This window comes from Aquarana catesbeiana, linkage group LG06, assembly GCF_042186555.1.
Source record: "Aquarana catesbeiana isolate 2022-GZ linkage group LG06, ASM4218655v1, whole genome shotgun sequence".
NCBI classification, from domain to species: Eukaryota; Metazoa; Chordata; class Amphibia; order Anura; family Ranidae; genus Aquarana; species Aquarana catesbeiana.
The window spans coordinates 381,206,163-381,228,813 of record NC_133329.1 but is presented as its reverse complement, the minus strand read 5'-3'; the positions used below and the strand labels follow the sequence as shown (position 1 = coordinate 381,228,813).

Here is a 22,651-nt window from a genome sequence, read left to right as displayed (position 1 = left end):
AAAAAAACAGTCTCTCTGCTTCATATCATTTTTGCCATTTTAAAACCAGTTGGTATAAAAGTTCATAATATTCACCTCCTTGTTACTTGCTAGTGTAAGAATCTATCACACACAGCCCAGCCCCTCTGCTTTTTCTCACTCTGTGACCAGATAGTATAACATTCCAATACACTCACAGAGCTCAGGCTCTCAGCTGCACCTTATCCAGTGTCATGCCAGTGTAAACATCTATCATACTCGCCCATTTCCGTTCCTTAGTTGCCTTTCTCCCTGTGTCTAGCCAATGCAAAAGTCCATCTTAATTACACAGCTCAGCCCCTGTGCTGCCTCTCACTCTATGACCAGGCAGTTAAAAAATCTAGCCTGTATGAGGCCTCATCAGTTCAACAAGGGGGCCCATGCAGCTGACAAGCGGGGAGAAGAGAATTATGAACAGGAGGGGGGTGACTGGAGCTGCAAGGGGGAAAGGGGGGCAATCCCTGAAACTGATCCCCCTGTGGTTCTCCCAGCAGTGCAGCCGACTTCTCCTCCACTCCCTCCCACTGGCTTTCAGCTGCTGCAAGAGGAGCCACAGGGGGACCGATTCTGGTAATTGTTCTCCCCCCCCCCCGCTGCACAGATCACCCTCCCTGTCAACAATCCAACTCCTCCTCCCCGTCTAATAGGTCTGATCCCCCTTTGTGTAACATGTCATGTTTACTGGCCTCTTCCTTTCCTGAATAATGTAGAAACCTGACCTAATGTTGGAAAGTGCCATCAACCCTTGAGTACAAGCACAGAAGAAAACCCCTCTTTGAGTTGGGACTATGTAGGCACAAACCGAAAAAGTGACATCAATTAAAAATCATTTATTTTTATAAAAGAAAATTTAAAAAGTCTTGTAGGGCAGCTAATATACAGATATCATATCTGAGATATGGACAACAAATATGAAAATGATCCAGATTTCCTGACATTTCCCAAAGTGGTCACAGAGCAATGTCTTCAAAATGTTATGAAGGAATGATTTTAAGCAGAATTGGAATATGTAGAGAGACAGTGATGCCGAAATGGTCAAATTTTCCTCTGATGGTCAATCAGGCTTGGCAGGTGGGCTCAGACCGCCATGTCTGTCTAACTATCCTCCTATCAGAGCCTTGCAGGTACTGGCAATTTTATGTTTCAATTTCTGTCAAGCCTGATTGACTATCAGAGGAAAATATGACCATTTCGGAAGTCACTGCTTTTCTACATATTCCATCTCTACTTAAAATCATTCCTTCATAAAATTTTGAAGACATTGCTCCGTGAGCCCTATGGGAAATCTCAGTAATTGGGCCATTGTGGCGCTGGCTCCCCTGGCCTAAACAGATCTCATTGTTATGGTGTCAGTAGAAATTCCTGGTTTTAAACACAGCAGCATCTGTTTCTCATATGCTTTACATTGATGGGCTACCTCGGAAGAAGAATCTTCAAAACACGTCAGTTGTCTTTATTTATACCATATTGGAATTATTTTCATATTTGTTGTCCATATCTCAGATATGATAGCTGTATATTAATTGCCCCATAACTATGTATACAAGTGTGTCTTTTTAAACTTTTTTGTATAAATAAATGATACATTTTTTAATTGATGTCACTTTTTCGGTTTGTGCCTACATAATCTCAACTCAAAGAGGGGTTTTCTTCTGTGCTTCCTTTCCTGAATGGAGTGAGTGATTGATACCAGTCCTTCTTGTGTTCATTTATAACTGAAGCATACTAAACTGTGTTTACTATGCTTCCACTTGTGAATGAACAGGAAGCCTCTGTACAGAAGGGAAACACTTTTTGAAAGATAAAAAAGTGCATTTTATATACAACTATATAGATCAGACCAAAATGAGAGACAAATGAGGAGGAATGAGGGACAGAGGGATATTGCTCCAAATCAGGGACAGTCCCTCGAAATCAGGGACAGTTGGGAGCTATGTATATGGGGCCGTGTGATTTTATCAAATGCTATTACTTTCCCACAATGCTACACTTATTACACAGACCTTGAGAGACCGTGTGTAAGCACATTGATATCTGAAGTTCAAGGACTGATTTGTAATGGTAAAGGAACTGTTATTATTCTATTGTGACAAGTCAGGATTTTCTTCATGCAGACTTGTAAAGTAAGTGATAGATCTACAATAATGACTCATTTAGATGTGATGCAATACTAAATCTGAGAACAACACAGAAATTGAAATGTTGCTTTCCTGTCACAGCTGAGTGATATAGCTATCATCCCGTTTTATAGTGATCAGGATTTAGAAGCTTTTACTTTGAAGGACTGACTCGTGGCTTGCAGATAAGTAGTCCTGACACACTCCATAGTACGAGTCCGGAATGGTGAACGCCATTAAAAATGTATTTAGAGCTTTGTTCAAAGGCTTACTTGGAAGGTAATAATTAAATCTGTGAAATTAAGTGGGTTCTCTTCCTGTAATAAACTTGCAAACGAAAATGTGGTTAAAAGCAGCTACTAATGCTGGTACTTCCAGGATTAGTGACTATCACTATCTGTTTGTGAGTTTGTACCTAAAGCCGGCCATAGATGGATGGAATCTTGGCCGGTTCAGCCGGGTCCGCACCAAATTCGATCCACCTTTGGGTAGGCTGGTTGTATTGAAGTCGATCCACCCATTGACTTCAGTAAAACCAGCCTGTTGGGTTTTTTGCATGCGATCACTGCCGGTGGCTAAAGCCGCTAGCAGTGATCAATGTGAGTAGGCTCAACAGAACATGCAAAATAGCACCCCGGGAGGGATTCCCCCATCAACACTGAATGTGACAAGCGATTTTCGTTCCTGCAACCCAAGGTGGATGTAAAATTACATAATCTTTGGCTTGCCTGGCTATACACCGGGTCATACTTGATTCTGTAGACAATTAAAGAAGGATCCCAGGTGTGGTATATTATTACATACTTACATTTGGTCCACCTGGAAGCTGTAAATCATTATACTAGACACCTCTACTCCAATAAACTCCATTAGCTTTCGGGTCCCATGCTGAGCGGTTGCCCTTCTGCATTCTGAACTCAGGGGGTCAGCTGATGGCCGCTCAGCATGGGCGCCATTCTAAACATTTTCTGAATTAAAGTGATACTAAAGTCTCATTTTTTTTTCTCTAACATAACAAACCTTATACTTACCTGCTTTGTGCAGTGATTTTGCACAAAGCAGCCCAGATCCTCCTCTTCTCGGGTTCCTCGTCGGCTCTCCAGGCCCCTCCCCCCTGCTGAGTGCCCCCACAGGAAGCAGATTGCTATGGGGGCACCTGAGCCGAGCCACTGCTCTGTGTGTCCATTCAGACATGGAGCCATGGTTCGGCCCCACCCCTTCTCTCTTCTCATTGGCTCACTAACTTTGATTGACAGCAGCGGGAGCCAATGGTGCCGCGCTGCCGTCTCAGCCAATGAAGAGGGAGAGTCCCGGGCAGCCGAGATACTCCTGCAACATCGCTGGATCGAGATGGGGCTCAGGTAAGTATTAGGGGGGCTGCTGCGCACAGAAGGTTTTTTTATCCTAATGCATAGAATGTATTAAGATAAAAAAACCTTCTGACTTTACAACCACTTTAATGTAAAGTATTCTCTGAGTGCAAATAAATTACAGCGCCAAAAATAATGAAATCTGTCCTTATGTCAATATATAATAATATAAATTTATCAGTGCTGATAATAAATTCACCATGAAAAATCCTTCAGTGCACATAAATCAATAATGAAATCAATTTTCACATACGTATAAATAAATAAATGTATAAAAAAGACCCGTGTTTGTGATCAATTAAGAAAAGTTCATAAATCAAGTGCAAAAGTTAAATGATAAATGGATAATGAACACAGTGTCCACAATCAATAAAATGCATCCTTGCCTTTTACAAGCTGAAGTAATAAATGGCAGCCGCAAAGTAAATCTACAGATCCAGTGATCCCAGCACCAAAGGTTGGTAATATGCTTACCAACTGAGTGGACTGCTTTCACTGCATTGTGAATACAGGAGATCGGTCGCTGGACAAGGGTGCAATTCAGAGAATGCGTTGCGTTTTCTCAATGAATGCAATGCATTTCCTGATTGGACCAGGTGGAGATCGTGACATCCCCTCCCCACCTCGTCCAATCAAAGAACACTTTGCATTCATTCAGAAAATGCAAAGCATTCATTAACAACTTGCTGACCAGCCGCCGCAGTTGTACGTCAGCAACTTTAAGAGCTATTGGAGGTGCAACGCTAGAGCCGATGCACGTGGCCGGCGGCTGCGATGTCCACCGGTCACCCGCGATCGCTCCACAGAGAGCCAGAACAGGGATCTGTCAATGTTAACAGACAGAACCCTGTTCTGACAGGGGAGGAGAGAGAGATCTGCTGTTCCTAGTGATTAGGAACAGCGATCTCTCTCCTCCTCCAGTCAGTCTCCCTCCCCTCACAGTTAGAAACACCTCCCTAGGGAACACTTAACCCCTTGATCGCCCCCTAGTGTTAACCCCTTCCCTGCCAGTGACATTTACACAGTAATCAGTGCATTTTTATCGCACTGATCGCTGTATAAATGTTAATGGTCCCAAAAAAGTGTCAAAAGTGTTGTATAATCTGTCTGCTGCAATGTTGCAGTCCTGCTAAAAATCACTGATCACCGCCATTACTAGTATAAAAAAAATTAATAATAAAAATGCCATAAAAATATCCCCTATTTTGTAGACTCTATAACTTTTGTGCAAACCAATCAATATACGCTTATTGCTAATTTTACCAAAAATATGTAGTAGAATACCTACTGGCCTAAACTGATTAAGAAATTTGTTTTTTTACATTTTTTGGGGTGGATATTTATTATAGCAAAAAGTAAAAAATATTATTTTTTTTTTTAATTGCCAGTCTTTTTTCGTTTATAGCGCAAAAAATAAAAACCTGCAGAGGTGATCAAATACCACCAAAAGAAAGCTCTAAAAAGGACATCAATTTTGTTTGGGTACAGCGTCATACGACCGCGCAATTGTCAATTAAAGCAACACAGTGCCGTATCGCAAAAAATGGCCTGGTCATTAAGGGTGTAAATCCTTCCGGTTCATAAGTGGTTAAATGTAGCCTGTGCCAAACGACTATATTCCTGTATTCAGAATGCGTCATGATGACCGCTCAGTACAGGACCCAGTAGCTAGTGGAAATCACTACAGTAGCGGTGTCTACTTCTGTGATTTCCAGGTTCCAGGGCCATCAGCCAGCTATGGTATACGTTATGGTGTCCAAGCTGGACCAATGTAACCATGTAAAAATTGCCATACATAAAGCTTTAAAGCCGTATTAAATTAAATGGTGATCCCTGTGTAAGTATGAAACTTTTCAGTCCCAGGGAGTGTAGGAGGACACGGGGGCCACACAATGAGATTGGAAGAGAAGCTGTTTAGGGTTTTTTTCACTGTCAGGGCGGTGAGGATGTGGAACTCTCTTCCACAATGGGTGGTGTCGGCAGGACGTATGGATCATTTTAAGACTCATTGATGTGCATCTTAACGAAAACAATACACAGGGATATGGGAAATGATTTTGTACATGCACACACACACACACACCAACATAGGTTGAACTGGATGCACTGTTGTCTTTATTCAACCTTACCAACTATGTAACTACTACCAGTATGTAAAACCCAAAACCAAAAATGTAATACAGGTGTATATTGTAGTATAATAAATCATTAGCTGAGGTGGCTGCGTAAGTTTTCTTTTTTGTGGCTTTTGCCCCTCAGTTTTCACCTGGTGATCTGGCCAGTAACACACCTTCTGTATTACAGTGCCCCCACTCTGGATGAAGGAGCACAGGGGTACCTTTAGACAGCAGCATTGTCAATCCGTGGGGAGGGTAGTATTAGATGTACTAGCAGATTTAAATACACTAAAACTGATACCAAACTTCAGCTAAAACTTTATAAGTAGTTACATAGCTTCCAACTGTCCCTGATTTGGAGGGACTGTCCCTGATTTGGAACAATGTCCCTCTGTCCCTCATTCCTCCTCATTTGTCCCTCATTTTGTTCTGACCTATATAGATGTATATAAAATGCACTTTTTATCTATCACAAAGTGTTTTCCAGTGCTAAACCTGTCACCCAATTTCTAAATTGCTGCATTTGTAATTTCTAAAAACCAATATAATAGTAGTGGTAAAAAAGTACTTATGGGTTTAACCAATCTTGGTTTTTTTTGTACAGTTTTCCTTTAAGGGGGCGTGCCAGGGGGTGTGTCCTATGCCTGCATACATTTGCTGATAGGTGTCCCTCATTCCCATCTAAAAAAGTTGGGAGGTATGGTAATTACAGCATTTTTTTTTTCTTTTGGGATAAAGGTTTTACATAAATAAATATAAAATGATCAATGTAAGCACCTCTGCCAGTCTTAAATGGTTTGTCTCATTTCTGTAACTGATACATTTGCTAGAGAATGACTGGCTGGACCAGCAGATGAAAATCGAAAAAAGAAAGCCTAAAAATGAAAAATAATGAAGCCACCACATCTAAGAAATGGTAAATTCCAATATAATAAATATTTGCTTTTGGGCTTTATACCACTTTTCAATTTCGGCTGGTCTATGAAACTCACTCAGTTCTATATCTCCCTTGCACTGCCCAAACACTGCTGGTGGGGGCCCACTGGCTCCTGTCTTTCCTTCTGCTTGCTTACAATGGCCCTGTGTCAGGCAAAGGCACCGCCTGATTGCTCAAGCAGATAAGCTGAAGACACATTTCACTTAGCTCGCTTCCTGTAATTATCTCACCTCTATACTTTCATAAGCTGCTGCACATGAGCCATCGAAATACACACAGACATTAAACTACCATCTACTCCTAGAAGCCAGGGAATACAATTGCTTCTAATTTTCTTGTGAAGAAGAAAAAACCCATTAAGCTGCTTTCCGATGTATAGATATGGAAATATATTTGTGTTTGCTTCCATAGTCATTGTTCTATAACGGCAGGAGAGGTGGTAGCAGAAGACCAGCTGCCTGCATATTACTATGTGACTATGCTATAAATGTGTCTGCTGGCTGATCAATATCTGTGATTCAAGTCCTACTTCATCTTAAATGGCAGAAGAAAAAAAAAGGTGTTTAAGTACAAAGGTGCTCTGATGTCGGAAGGTGACGGAACTGACATACGTATAGCGAAGAGTCTGATCCTCATCTCCATCCCTGGAGTCTTCAGACACCGAAACTGATCTTGCAGTTTTATGAAACAGTCACACCTGAGGAATTATTTGGCATTTTATCTTCTTCAAGGAAAGGGAAAATGTGTTGAAAGGAAGGATAGAAAAGAACAACGGAACAGTTATGTGTTTCTGTCAATGTTATGGAAGTTATGGCAGCTAGTTTGTGGCTTTTGCCCAAATTTCAGAGGACACATTTACTAGGAAATTAAGACATGAATAGCTATTTCTTCACAGAATATTGAAGCCAACTCTTAAGTGTATCTAAAGTCAAAACTTTTTCTTTTTTTTTTGTATTGAATAGATTTATGGGGTAGCACAGTGATTAAGTGTCTAGCCCTTCCACCTAACAGTACTAGGGTTGTCAGTTAAAATCCCAACCATGGCACTATCTGCTTGTAGTTTTCGTGTTCTTCTTGTACCTTTGTGGGTTTCCTCCCACACTCCAAAGACCTGCTGGTAGGTTAATTTGGCTCCTCTCTAAATTGTCCCTAGTATGTGTTTGAATATGAGTTAGGGACCTTAGATCAGAAGCTCCTTGAGGGCAGGGACTGATGTGAATGTATAATAAATATGTAAAATGACTGCATAAATGAATGGTGCTATATAAGTACCTTTAATAAACAAGAAGCTAGAACAGCATTCCTCTAGGGCAAGGGAAGGGAACCTTGGCTCTCCAGCTGTGGTGAAACTACGAATCCCATCATGCCTCTGCATCTAGGAGTCATGCCTGTGATTGTCAGGTTCTTGCAATGTCTCGTGGGACTTGTAGTTTCAAAACAGCTGGAGAGCCAAGGTTCCCTACCCCTGCTCTAGGGGTTCCTTGAGCAATGACCACCTCCTACCTCTTGGATAAGTTTCCACTGACACCACTGATCTACATTTACACAAATGTAAAGAGCATTCTTTCAAGTGACCACCACTATTGTATTATGAGTTATAGATATGGTCATTTTTAGCAATGGTCCCTGAGACCAGAAAGTTCCAGTCAAGGGTTTCAAGGGTTCCTCTGAGAAAGGCTGGGCTAGAACCACAGTCGGGTTTGTATTCCTCAAGTGGTAGTGGTAGAGGGGTGCTGGACATGGATTGTTATCAAAATGTGGACACAGTCATTACTTGAGCCCAGTTGGCCTGTATTTGGCAGCTCACCACACAGACCAGGAGAGGACATTCACCCTAGTTGAGAAATCCAAAGACAGTGCCAAATGAAAAATCCATAGGAGTTTATTTTTCTTTTATACATGTGTATTTTTTGTAGCAATTATGTGTTATCATTATTTTTAAGTGTATTTTAAACCTTTCCACCAGCCCTGATGAGGGGGGAATTGTGTGGCCTCCAAAAAGGCATTGTCTGTCTTTTGTCCTGCTTGTTGTACCAGCTGAACAATAAAATCTTTGGACTACTTAGAATTTTTTATTTTGCACTCTTCTTGACCTATTAAACTTAGACTTGTATTGATATCTGTGTTCCAGCTAGAGAGATTCACCTTCTCTAATTGTTCTGCTGACCACTGTCACTGGTACTGAAAATGATGGGGTACCCAGAATTTAAATAAAGGGGGAATATTCCTACGAGGATGCTTGCCCAGGTGACAACTGTCTAAAAAGGGATATGCCTCGCTTTGGAGAATCCTTTTCCTAATTCCTGTGATGTGTACAGGGCATGAGGTAAAGGAATTCTCCACTGTGGAATACAGATGTTGAAAAAAAACTGACAGGGGTTTTAACCAATTTTTAACCCTTTCCAAAATATTATAAAATAAAAAGTTGTGGCTTTAGAAAGACCTCAAGGAGACATTAGTAGCCCGAAATATCTTCCAGAGACACTTTGCTGTTAAAATTAAAGAAGAATGGTTGTTTGCCGCCCACCCCCCAAGAAAAAAAAACACTAGCCACCACTGAAGCAGACACTACTCCAGTCATCTCCACTAACTTCTGGGTCCTGAGCTAAATGGCAGCCCTGCTGCATTCTCGGATTTGTACCAGTTGGACAGGTGGAGAAGTGACGTCACAGTCTCCCCCTGGCCCAATCAAAGAATGCTTTTCATTCATTGATAAAATGCAAAGCGTTCATGGGCCGACCTCCTGTATTTACAATACAGCAGGGCAGCCATTCAGCACAGTACAAGGAAGCTAGTGTTGATCACTGTCGTAGCAGTGACTACTACCGCAATTTTCAACCTCTACAAGATCCCATTGGTGTAGTCTATGCATAGTTACATTGGTCCAATGTAACAAATATAAATACCTGGAATTTTTACTTTAAACCCATCATACATTGCCAATTTAAACAGGAGCCAATTACCCTACCAGCATGTCTTTGGAGTGTGGGAGGCAATTCATGCAAGCACAGGAACATGAAAACTCCATGAAGGTGGCGCCCTGGTTGGGATTTGGAATGAAGGACCCTAGTGCTGCAAGGCAGAAATGCTATCCTTTAAGAAACTGAGCTGTTCTGTTTCTGTTTCTTCTTACAACCCAAGTCTATGATTACGCTAAATAACTATGCATGCTATGTGTAGCTCATATATTGAGGCTGATTTACTAAAGAAGTTGAAAATCTTCATTGAAAGTTGTATTAATTTCAATTATTCAATTGTGAAAAGAAACGTGATCGGGAATTTGCTTTTCACATGATTGAAGTGAATATTTACACAACTGTTTTCAGTAGACTTTCAACAAATTACCCATTATTATCTTAACAACAGTTAGAGAGAGTAATTGTAGTTGCTATTCTACCCTGCCTATTGTGGTTATCTACTAATCTGTGCATTAATGCAATGTAAAAACTATGCAAGAGCAAGTATTCACTCCTATGATTTGTGACCACTGAGAATTTGCTATTCTTGCTCTTTAAAATACTGATTAATTTTTAGAGATGGACTGACCCTTTAAATGAAATAAGATAACGGAAATCAGAATTTGTAGAACTTATTAGCATTGTTCTAATAAAGAAATTCTGGATGTCTAAATTACTTGGAAGGAAGCAGCCTCAATATGTCTTCACTACATTAACGTCACTATAGATGGAAAAATCAACTTTCCACCCAGCAGGGAGAGAGCAATAATACCATATTTTGGAAAATGAATGACAAGAAAAATGTAATTAACTTTCGATCTTCAGCGCTGCGAAATCTATTTCTCCCGCACGCATGCAGCTGGTTTATTCTTCACAATTAAATGAGAATTAGCCACGCTGCCTTAGCGGCGAATGTCCACCGATTTGATGAGAATTCATTTCCCAATCTGCAAGTCAATCAGGAGGAAAACACAATTACACGTCTCCGCACCTGTTCTCACAGACCTACCTTGTAATGATTCACAGGTGGAAACCTCAAGACTGGAGTCAGTGCGTCCTTGTGCCAGACTACGTGAGACAGAGCATAGCGGGAGGCACCGAATCCTGCGGGCCGGGGATACAATTCAGAGGTAAGCCGAACTTCCAAAGTGTTCAATACCAAATTGACTTTGTGCATGAGAATATCGGCAAACAAATTAGCCTGAGAAAGAGATGGTGGAAGCCTAGGAAGAGTAAAATGTATTTGTAGTTTAAAACTGAATTCAGCTAGGAAATAAAACATAAAAACATCTTTGAGTTACTTATTTAAAAGAATTGGAGATAACTCAGGAAATTCAGAACATTTTCCTTTTTTCATAGACAGTTGTAGACATAAAAAAAGACCGATATCCATCAAGTATATCCTTCCACAGCTGTGGTCTACTGGAAGGCTCTCCACTCCAACTCTCTCCCCTTTACACCTCTTCTCTTCTACCTCCCTCCCTGCCCTCTCCCCCCCTTCCCTCTCCTTTTATCCCCTCACTTTTCTTCCACTCCAAGCTCTCCTCTTATCTCTCCTCTTGCCTAACTAGTAAAGGTACTTTGTTCTGAAGCAATTCACGGTAACTGGAGGTGAGAATCCCAACAGGGTTGGTTGGCACAAACCGTCCTTCCTTAACCAAACGTTCACATGTGCGCATAAGAGTCTCTGAAAATTGAGAGGGGTCAACCCCATACTCTCTCCATCCACCCACTTCATCAGCTCTCCTCTCCGCTCCTCTCCTCATTTATCTCCATCTTTCTTTTCTCCCTTCTCCAACTCTCTCCCCTCTTTCCTCCCTTCCTTTTCCCTCTTCCTTTCCTCTGCTCTTTTTACCTCTCCTTCATTCATCTACTCTCCTTTTCCCTCTCCTCCACTCCCTTACCTCCCTCTCCTCCCCTCTTTCCTCCCCACCTTTCTAACTCTCTCTTCTCTTTCCTCCCTTCCTTACCGCCTCCTCCCTCTCCTCTGCTCTCCTCCTACCTCTCTTTTCCACTCCCCTCCTCTCCTCTTTCATCTACATTCCTCTCTTTTCCCTTCTCCAACTCTCTCCCCTCCTTTCTCTCTTCCTTTCCCCCTTCCTTTCCTCTGCTCTTCTTACCTCTTCTACGTTCATCTACTCTTCTTTAACCTCTCCTTTCTTACCTCCCTCTCCTCCCCACCTTTCTAACACCCGCCTCTCTTTCCTCCCTACCTTACTCCCTTTTCTCTGCTCTCTTCTTACCTCCTCTGCTTTTTTTCCCTTCTCCTTTTTCCTCACCTCCACTCTCTTATCTTTTTACTGTTTTCTTACCTCCTCTCATTTCTTTCACTCATATTTTCCTTCTCTTCTGCTTTCTCCTCTTACCTCCCTCTCCTCTCTTCTCTTATGTCCAACCTTCTCCCCCCTCTTCTCTCCTCCCCTTTCCGATTCACTCCTTTCCTCATTTCTTGTCTCTACCTCTCTCTCCCCCCTCTTTGCCTTATCACCTCTATCTTATTCTTCCCCTCCCCTCTCATCCTACCCCCTCTCCTCATCTCTCCTTCACTTCCTGCTGTCCAAAGTGCCCCTAGTAAACTACAACCTCAGTCAGCACCCATCCAGACCGGAAGGGAGGGTAAATTTCCCCAGTGTGGACAAAGCACAAAAAATCTACGAAGGCCCCAACCTTCCCAAATTTATTGAAAACAAAAATAAGTATATTTTGGAGTTGGACTTGAAATAGAGAATTTCTTAGCTGAAGTGTACTTTTAACTTATAGAATAGGGCTACAGGGATAATTATTCACTAGATCCTTGGAGATGTCACAATATGCAGTACATGACTCATTTCCATGTGTTATATTTTGGCTTGCCTCATCCCTAAACTGTCATAAAAAGGTAATTGGATGACCGAAACGATATTCTTATAGCTAATAAAATGTATCTAAATATAGAAAGGAGAGTGTTTTTCTTCTCGAGTCCTCAATATGTCCAAAAGCTCATGACAAAGCTGCTTGTTTGAGGCAATGTTTGGTGTTCTGGCAGGTAAGTCAGAGGTTCTTTCTTTATACAGTTGTCTAAATGCAGTAACTGTCTTCCGTTTGCACCTTTGTACTTCTATGGGATGGTTTGGGCAATATATTAATTTTATATCTCTGGAAAAAAGGATACTTGTGGAAATTTTACCCTATGGATACCCTAACATGGGTGTGTAGGTCCCAGATCTTCATATACAATATATTACCATAAGTATTGGGATTTTTGCCTTTACACGCACATGAACTTTAATGGCTTACCAGTCTTACTCCGTAAGGTTCAATATTGAGTTGTCCCACCCTATAACAAAGCTATAACAGCTACAACTCTTCTGGGAAGGCCGTCCACAAGGTTTAGGAGTGTGTCTATGGGAATGTTTGACCATTCTTCCAGAAGCGCATTTATGAGGTCAGGTCCTGATGTTGGACAAGAAGGCCTGGCTCGCAGTCTCTGCTCGAATTCATCCAAAAGGTGTTCTATCGGGTTGAGGTCAGGACTCTGTGCAGGCCAGTCAAGTTCCTCCACCCCAAACTCGCTCATCCATGTCTTTATGGACCTTGCTTTGTGCACTGGTCCAAATCATTTGGTGGGTTATGGTGTGGGGTTGTTTTTCAGGGGTTGGGCTTGGCCCCTTAGTTCCAGTGAAGGGAACTCCTAAGGCGTCAGCATACCAAGACATTTTGGACAATTTCATGCTCCCAACTTTGTGGGTATGGTTTGGGGATGGCCCCTTCCTATTCCAACATGACTGAGCACCAGTGCACAAATCAAGGTCCTGACCTCAACCCAATAGAACACCTTTGGGGTAAATTAGAGCGGAGACTGCGAGGCAGATCTTCTCGTCCAATATCAGTGCCTGACCTCACAAATGTGCGCCTGGAAGAATGGTCAAACATTCCCATAGACAAACTCCTAAACCTTGTGGACAGCCTTCCCAGAAGAATTGAAGCTGTTATAGCTGCAAAGGGTGGGCCAACTCAAAACTTAACCCTACGGACTAAGACTGGGATGCTATTAAAGTTTATGTGTGGGTAAAGGCAAGTGTCCCAATACTTTTAGTAACATAGTGTACGTTTTCCTGCGTATATTTTGTCTTAAAGTGTTACTAAACCTAGGACCCTGCATTCACTATATCTGGTCTCCCACAGTACACAGAACATGGAAATGCAATTATTTTAGTAAATATAAACTGCTAAATACCCTTTCTTATCAGCAGTATATAGCAGTCTTGTGACTTCTATCAGTGTCTGGTTAAAGCTTGTAAGATTAGTTTTCATTTTCCCCTGATTGTTCTATGATTGTCCTTTGGGGCTGCAGGACCCCTGACCCTCTCTCTGGACAGTGCTGTTTGGCCCTGTGCTGATCACATTGCACCCTCCCAAGGAAAAAAAACTCTCTAGCAATACACACCAAACTGAGTATCTGCAGCTCCCCCCGAAGGCTTGGTTCTATCAGCAGGTAGATTGGGGACTGTGGAAGAAGGGGAGGTTAAGAGAAGACAGGATCAAACAGTCTTTTTACACAATGCAGAGGATTAGCCCTTTAGATTCCACCGTGATATAACAAGCATACTTTACTGCATATGAAGCAATACATTTTTTCACTCAATGCATGTAAATACACTAGCTCTATGGGAAATCTTGGTCAGCTTGACATGGCACTGCTCCCTAACCATAAGTGACAGGGAAACCAAACTTGGGGAGCATGTTAAGGGGACCAAGGATTATGACATGGTAGATTTACCTAAGCAAGCTGGCCGGCCCCAAAATCGGATATGTTGTAGTCCTGGGTCCCCTCTCGGTGCTCCCCAAGTTTGGTGTCCCTGTCAATTACGATTCGAGAGCAGTGCCATGTCAAGCTGACCAAGATTTCCCATAGATGTCAATGTTAAAAACCGGGAGCAATGCCATGTCAAGCTGACCAAGATTTCCCATAGATGTCAAAGTTAAAAACCGGGAGCAATGCCATGTCAAGCTGACCAAGATTTCCCATAGAAGCCAATGTTAAAAACCGAGAGCAGTGCCATGTCAAGCTGACCAAGATTTTCCATAGACACCAATGTTAAAAACCAGGAGTAGTGCTATGTCAAGCTGACCGGTGGCCGCGGACCATGCAAGGACCGCTCCTGGACACCAGCGTCCGTGTACACACCTTGCTGATCCCTGTGCTAGAGCATACAAAGACATTTCCGACAACTGAGTGGTTACAAACTTGTGATAACTGATTTTCTGTTCCATCACAAATATACTTCTGTGTATAAAGCTAACTTCATTAATAAATAATTTGATGCATTCGGTTTGGAGAAACTTGAGTTGCCTGTACATAGCCCTGACCTCAACCTTACTAAACACCTTTTGTATGAATTGGAATTTTGATTGTGAGCCAGGTCTTCTTATCCAGTGTCTTTCCTCACCAATGATCTTTTGGTTGAATTACCACAAATTCCCACAGACACTCTCCAAAATCTTTTAGAAAGCTGTCCCATATTCATTTTCATAGTTATTTAAAATTTTTCTTTTTGTTTTTTTTTTTCTTAGATTTTTCATTATTTATTATTTTGTTATAGATCTCTTTTTATTTAGTTTTTTTTTTCCCATTTTTTATCTTTATTTTTCTTTACCTTATTTTCTTATCCAGGACAATAATGAAGATTGACATTTTAATGATTTTCAGTGTGGGGAATTCTTTTGGGTCTTCTAAGGGGATCTGATTTCTTGCTATTTTTTATTTATTTTATTCAAGCATCTTTTATTTTTAAACATTTTTTTAAACTTTTATATTTGTATTTATACTTTGGATTGCTGCGGTTGTTCTTCTCTTTGTTTTTTCTGTTGTGAGCCACATATGTGTTGATTTGGAGGGGCACCTTAGACTCACTGACGTCCAATGCATCAATATGAACTTTTTTCATTAGGGATCAGCTGGCAGTGCTTTCCTTACTTGCTTTCTATTTGTTATACCACCAGCTCATGATGTATAAGTGCCTGTTGCTACTCTAGATTCCCACCTCCATGACTAAGCCCTGTGGGCAGGGTAAAACATGTTGAGGGCATGATCTGGAAGGAGTCTGGCTGAAGCTGAGTTTTACCGACCTAATATCTGGGCTATTCTGGTGTACAGTGGTTTGAGCTTTATCGTTCCAGATCATAGAGCTGGGACGAGCACATTTCTTTCTCCATCTGCACCCAATAGTGAGATTTACCGGACTTGTGGATATTTATCTGGAGCAGTGCCCTAAGCCTATATATGGTCACAGTTGGACAACTCAGTGGTTACAAACTTGTGACAACAGTTTTTCTGTTCCATCATTAATATGCCCCAGTGTATAAAGCCAACATCATTAATACATGATTTGAAACATTTGGTTTATAGAAACTTGAGTTGCCTGCACAGAGCCCTGAACTCAGCCTGGCATGAATTGGAATTTTGATAGTGGGCCAGGTCTGACCATCCAGTGTCTGACCACACCAATGATATTTGGGCTGAATGGCCACAAATTGCCACAAACATTCTCCAAAATCTTGTAGAAAGCATTCCCAGAGGAATGGAGGATGTTATAGTCACAAAGGGGGGCCAATTCCATATTAAGGGCCACCAGTGGTGGCTGGTGCTCCAAATTTTGAGGGGGCGGATAACAAAGCTCCCCCTCTCACTCGCACCGCCTCCGCCAGCCACCACCGCCACCCCCCCTCACTCGCACCGCCGACAACACCCCCCACAGGTGACAAACGGGAAGGTGGCCTTACCTTAGGAGATGAGGAGGAGGGGTAGGGCTGCTACTCCTCGCTCCAGCCAAGGGAAGAGCCGGGGCTTCTCCTCCTGGCCAAACAGACAGGCGTCTCCTCCCGGCAGAACAGGAAGTGGGTCCTGAGACTCCCTGGTCAATCATGTCTCAGGACCCGCTTCCTGATTGGCCGGGAGGAGAAGCAGGAATACATTAGTGAAAGTTAATTTACTAATGTCACACAAGTGGGTTGGCTCAGGGCACAGTACTCTGCGCCTTGAGCCTACCCTTTTTGAAGCCAATTAGAGTCTCAGGCTCTAATTATGTGATTAAAAAAAAATAAAAACACATAGAAATCCATGCGTACAGCGCCCTGCATGGAGATTAGGGGCCGGGCGCATGGATTAGGAGGGGGGCGGAGTCCGTGCATCCCTAATGGACGCCACTGATGTCCACGGTTTTAGATTATGGTGTCAAACAGGTTTGGATGGCTATATGGTGTATATGTATTTAGTTCTGCTAAATCATAAGGGTGGTCAGAGACAGGTAGATGTCCTATGGGAAGCCACTGTGATATTCTCTTAGACTTAGCAGGCATATGTTAATGGCACTCAAGGAGTGAAATATTTGTTCTGTTTCCCTACATAAAATAGAACAATTAGCACAGATTTACACAGATATTTTTCAGAAGCAACTTTGAATATGTTTACATGCAATAAGAGGACGTAGTTATTATGGGTGTTACATGGTCTGAATGTATGTTCATAGTTACATAGTTAGTCCATCTAGTTCAAGTAATTAAAAAAAAAAAAAAAATCATGCAATCCTATATACACAATCCTGTACCCACAGTTGATCCAGAGGAAGGTGAAAAACTCCAACAAAGCATGATCCAATTTGCTACAGCAGGGGGAAATAAATCCTTCCTGATCCCCCGAGAGGCAATCGGATATTTCCTGGATCAACTTTACCTATAAATGTTAGTATCCAGTTATATTATGTACATTTAGGAAAGTATCCAGGCCTTTTTTAAAGCAATCTACTGAGCTGGCCAGAACCACCTCTGGAGGGAGTCTATTCCACATTTTCACAGCTCTTACCGTGAAGAAATCTTTCCTTTATTTGGAGATTAAATCTCTTTTCCTCTACATGTAAAGAGTGCCCACTTGTCCTCTGTGATGACCTTAAAGTGAATTATTCCACAAGTTCACTATATGGACCCCTTATGTATTTGTACATCTTGATCATATCCCCCTTTAATCTCCTCTTCTCCAGAAAGAATAAATTCTGTTCCTCTAATCTTACCTCATAGCTTAGATCCTCCATGTCTCTTAGGTCTTACTAATAATTTGTACAGGGGCAAAATGATATCTCTCTCTCTGCAGTCCATACCTCTCTTAATACAAGAAAGGACTTTGCTCACCTTGGAAACAGCAGCTTGGCATTGCATGCTATTATTGAGCTTATGATCTACCAAAACCCCTAGATCCTTCTCCACCATGGATTCCCCCAATTGTTCTCCCCCTAGTATGTATGATGCATGCATATTCTTAGCCCCCAATTGCATAACTTTAAATTTATCAACATTAAACCTCATTTGCCACATAGTTGCCCAAATAAACAGTGCACTGAGGTCGGCTTGTAAATTGGAGACATCTTGTAAGGACGTTGTTCCTCTGCATGTCATCTGCAAAAACTGAAATGGTACTTTTAATGCCAGATCATATATATTTTATAAAGGTGTTAAAAAGTAAAGGTCCCAACACTGAACCCTGGGGTACACCACTGATATCCTTAGAATATTCAGAGTAATAGAATCATTAACCACTACATTAACGACTGAATTCTGTCTTTTAGCCAGTTTTTCTATCCATGTTCAAACTGGATGCATCACTTACGAAGCTTGGTTCCCTTGGCCTTTAAGCCCAATTCACTCAATAAAGTGGTCCAAAGGGCCTTTCACTAGTTCACTTCCCTACAGCGAAATAGATCTTCCATTATTCTTTCATCTCTATTTACAGATCTAAATTATTTAACAAGCCTTTTTACAGAATGTTTCTATTTCTATTTATCCTTTAAATAATAAATGCATTAAAAATTCAAAAACTGAGAGTAAAATAAAAATGAAAGCACAATTAGAAAAATGTGTATTCAACAGAAACTGCGACATCACACATTGTTGTAAGCCAGACATTCATTTTCGCAGTTGCTTTGTTGGCTCTTCATAAAATATGCACAAAAGTATGTTTCAGCCTGTTTGGAGACTCTTCTGTGGTGGCTGTTTAATCAGGCATAGATCATTGAATTCTCGCTCAAGCGACACCTGGGAGACCCAATGACTACTGACATGTCCTCTGCATTAACACTCGCCTCCCAGAACTGAGTCCAGACAACATTAAACTGCAGCATTTAGAACATTAAGAAGTGGAAAAACAGAGTTGGCTTGGACACCATCTGACGCTTAAAGCAAGGAGAGAGTGTAATTACTGCCACGTTACTTTCACAGTTATTGGTTCAACAAAACAATCATCAATGTGTTAAAATTTTACTGTATAGTTCGCACTTACAGATTTCCCCCAGCTACAAACCTCAGAGGTGAGAGGGCAAAATCAAGTCAAAGCACAATACAGAACAATGCCAAACTCAAACTTTAAGGCTGTGGAGGACATTTTGTTCTGCTAGTCAAACACTTAAAGCCCAGCTATGGCCTCCTAAACTCTGCTCATTAATTTTTCAAGTTTTTTCATTTTTATTTTTTTTTTCACAGTAAAGATTTATTGAGTTATTCAAAATAAACATAGTAGTGGACATGATATACATCATAAACACAAAAATGTTCATTAATGAATTAGAGTCAGGAAAAGAAACATGGACATACTTTGTAATATTAGGATATTGTAACATTGATATAACAGCAATTACAATACTCGTCATATGTGCAGTTATTGCAAGTAACAGATCATAATAAATGCATCGTCAAACTAACGTTTATCAAAATCTAGTAGGGTATAAAGAGTATTTCTTTCAGATAGGGTTGGACCATACATTTTCAAAAATGGGAGAATTTCCTTAAATTGAAAACCAGAAAGTGGAATGTACATACCAGATTATCTATTAGTTTGGGCATAAGTAATTGAGGCCTATGTATTCATATGTCAGTAAGTTTCTTGTAGTGCTCAGTAAGGGTAAAAGGATACCATAATCTCCACATCTTTTGAAAGTGGGTAGTAGACTCTTTATTCATTGCTATGGTTTCTTCCATATCGTAGATAGCGTTAACTTTTATTAACCAATCTTTAATGGTTGGGACTTGTTTTGATCTCCAGTATAGTTGGATCAACGCCTTTGCAGCATTCAAAAAGTGTCTGGCAACTGAGTTTTTGTATTTTTAATAAGAGAAAAAGTTGCATGCAAAAGACAACAAGCAGAATCAGTTTTAGCTTAGTATTAGTAATATGTAGTATCCATTTTGTGGTTTGTTGCCAATAGTACAAATATGGAGAGCATGACCACCACGCATGTAGAAATGTACCTCTACCTGATTGGCATCTCCCGCAAGTATTTGATGTAGAAGGAGATCCGTTTTTAACTTTGATTGGAGTAATGTACAATTGCATACAAATTTTAAAAGAGGTTTCTTGAATTCGGGTGCTTAAAGCAGAGCTCCACCCAAAAAGGGAAGCTCCGCTTGTTGTTTCCTTCCTCCCCCACTCTGGTTCCACATTTAGCACCTTTTGGGGGGGGGGGCAGGTACCTGTTTTTGACAGGTACCCATCCCCACTTCTGGGAGACCTCGGTGTGGCGAGATCCCTCAGAAGTTCGGCCCCCATCCTGCTTCCCCCTTTTAGAAAGCGAAGCGCACTTTGTGCAGTAGGGAGGCAGGTTCAGTAGGAAGGCTTCACTTCCGATTTCCCTTACAACAAATGGCGGTGGCAGCACCTGAGAGACGATTGGAAAATTGGCTGGGGTGCCAACATCGTGGGATCCCTGGAGTGTCCTAATATTAAAAGTCAGCAGCTACAGTATTTGTAGCTGCTGACTTTTTTATTTTTTGGTGGGGAGCGGAACTCCTCTTTAAGGAGCATTTTGTGGGGAAAATGCATGCTTTCAGCCACTGTTCACCTGAAATTTGTATTTTAAGCTCCTTCTCCAAGATTTGCTTGTATTTGTCTGGTGAATCAGTACTTGGTTGTGAGAGCCAATTATATGCTATTGAAGTGAATTTGCGTACAGGACTTAGTTTATAGCAGATGTGTTCAAACTATGTGAGAGCTCTAGCCATTAAAGCCTTTTGATTTGGAATTGGGCTTTATCGTGTCAATTTATGCAAGATTTCAACTCTCTGATACAGTTGACAAAATTCTATAATGATTGCTCTTGTAAGATATAGGCACCGATTCAGGCTTTCTAACTGCTGTTGCCCCTCATTTAATCTTCACTAGTCAACATTGAAGGTTTTTTTTATATGCGTGCACTGGTATTGGGGGTATCTCAGGAACTTATGCAGTAGAATTTAGAGCATGGGTAGGGTGGCCCTGGCCACCCAATCTGCTCTTAAAGGACTAGCTATCCAAGTTAGCAGTACTAAGCCGGACCATTTCAGAGAGCAGTCAGTAAATTAGTATGAATCAGAACCATCCAGGCATAGAAAAGGACCAAAGGGTAAAATCGGAAGGAATAGGGGGTGTAGCCAGGGGTTATTTAAAGCATGTAGGACCTGACGACATAAAGGGAAAGCTGTTGCAAGTGCATGGACGTAAGAAGGGAAACTGTAATGTGAGAGCACTCAGCAGAAGTAACTGATGAGTAACAAGCCCTACAGAGAATTTAGAGTCTGGGACCACCAAGTTTGTGGAGTTAAGACCACCTTACTCAGGCTCAAAATTCTGTGGAGGAAACCAGTGCAGAGGAAGCATTGGGCAAACTGTCAGAAGGATAAGCCAGTGAAATCATTAATCGTGAATTTTATATTGTATTGCACCCATGTGATCATTTTAGCATAATCACCCGATTTTCACCAAAATTTGGGGAAAACGAACACTCTCAATTCATTCATTCCTATTGGAGAGATTTATCTTCATACCTGTTACCAGGACAGGAAATAAAAAGAATTTTACCAAAGGCCTACGCCCACTGGACAATGTTACACACTTTATTCAAGACAAAAAAAAACAATTCTAATATTTCACTAAGGAGTAACATTTTTGTGCTGTCTTTTCAGGGAATAGACGATTTGTCAGAGACCCATTCTTTAGCACCAAGTTACATTTTTTTTCCTTTTGTGAAAACTCACAAAATAATATTTTTATTAAATAAAAATTAAAAGAAATTGCACATTTTTCATCAAACTGAGATGTCCCAAAATGGAAAGTGACAACAAAATTAACTAATTCATCAAATCACCAAAGCACAAAGCAGCCGACACAGAATGAGATAAATTCTCACGCAGACCTCAAACGCATTCTAGCTTGATATACTTCATCTTTAGAGATTAATAGAGGTAGGAGGCCATAACCATGGCAAAAAAAAATCTATGTTCGGTAATCTCTGAGCTCTGCCAACAGTAAAACGGTTCTATTGTAGTGAGTTTCCTTACAATTGAACTGCTGTAGATCAGTGCTTCACTGCTTCCTGTCCACCGGCAACTTGTGCCGTTCTGCCGTTTTAAGCCTTAAAGAGAAATTAAGTCTTATGCCCCGTACACACGATCGGAGATTGAGCGGACATTCCGACAACAAAATCCATCGGATTTTTTTTCCGACGGATGTTGGCTCAAACTTGTCTTGCATACACACGGTCGCACAAAGTTGTCGGAAAATCCAATCGCTCTGAACGCGGTGACGTAAAACACGTACGTCGGGACTATAAACGGGGCAGTAGCCAATAGCTTTCGTCTCTTAATTTATTCTGAACATGCGTGGCACTTTGTGCGTCGGATCTGTCTACACACGATCGGAAATTTAAAGGATCGGATTTTGGAAAATTTTATATCCTGCTCTCAAATTTTGTGTGTTGGAAATTCCGACGGAAAAAGTCAGATGAAGCCCACACACGATCGGAATTTCCGACAACACAATCCGATTGCACTTCTCCGTCGTAAAAATCCGACCGTGTGTACAGGGCATAAGGCTCCTTTCATTTTATCAGTTCAGTCATGTCAAAACAGATGAAGTATTCATCCGTTTTTCATCTGCGCTCATCATTTTTTTTATAAGTTCACCTTTGTTCCCTTTTTTTTTTTTCTAAATTCCAGCCCCCCCACCCCCACCCCCCATGTACCAATATTGCACTAATGTACTTATTTTGCAAAAATATCAAAGCTTTCCAATAAATCTTCAGACACTTACATCACTTGTCCTCATCCATGTTTCCAAACGTATCCATTAGTAATGTCT

At 41.2% G+C, this 22,651-nt stretch overlaps 1 protein-coding gene across 2 annotated transcripts in view; it reads left to right on the top strand.

Moving 5' to 3' along the window:
• The window catches only part of THSD7B (thrombospondin type 1 domain containing 7B), an 807,368-nt gene that overhangs the window by 425,649 nt on the left and 359,068 nt on the right, over window positions 1–22,651 (top strand). For both annotated transcript variants that reach the window (XM_073634254.1, XM_073634253.1), the window contains exon 13: window positions 10,543–10,646. In XM_073634254.1, the coding sequence (XP_073490355.1) occupies window positions 10,543–10,646 (104 nt within the window). The remainder of the gene's footprint in view (window positions 1–10,542; window positions 10,647–22,651) is intronic.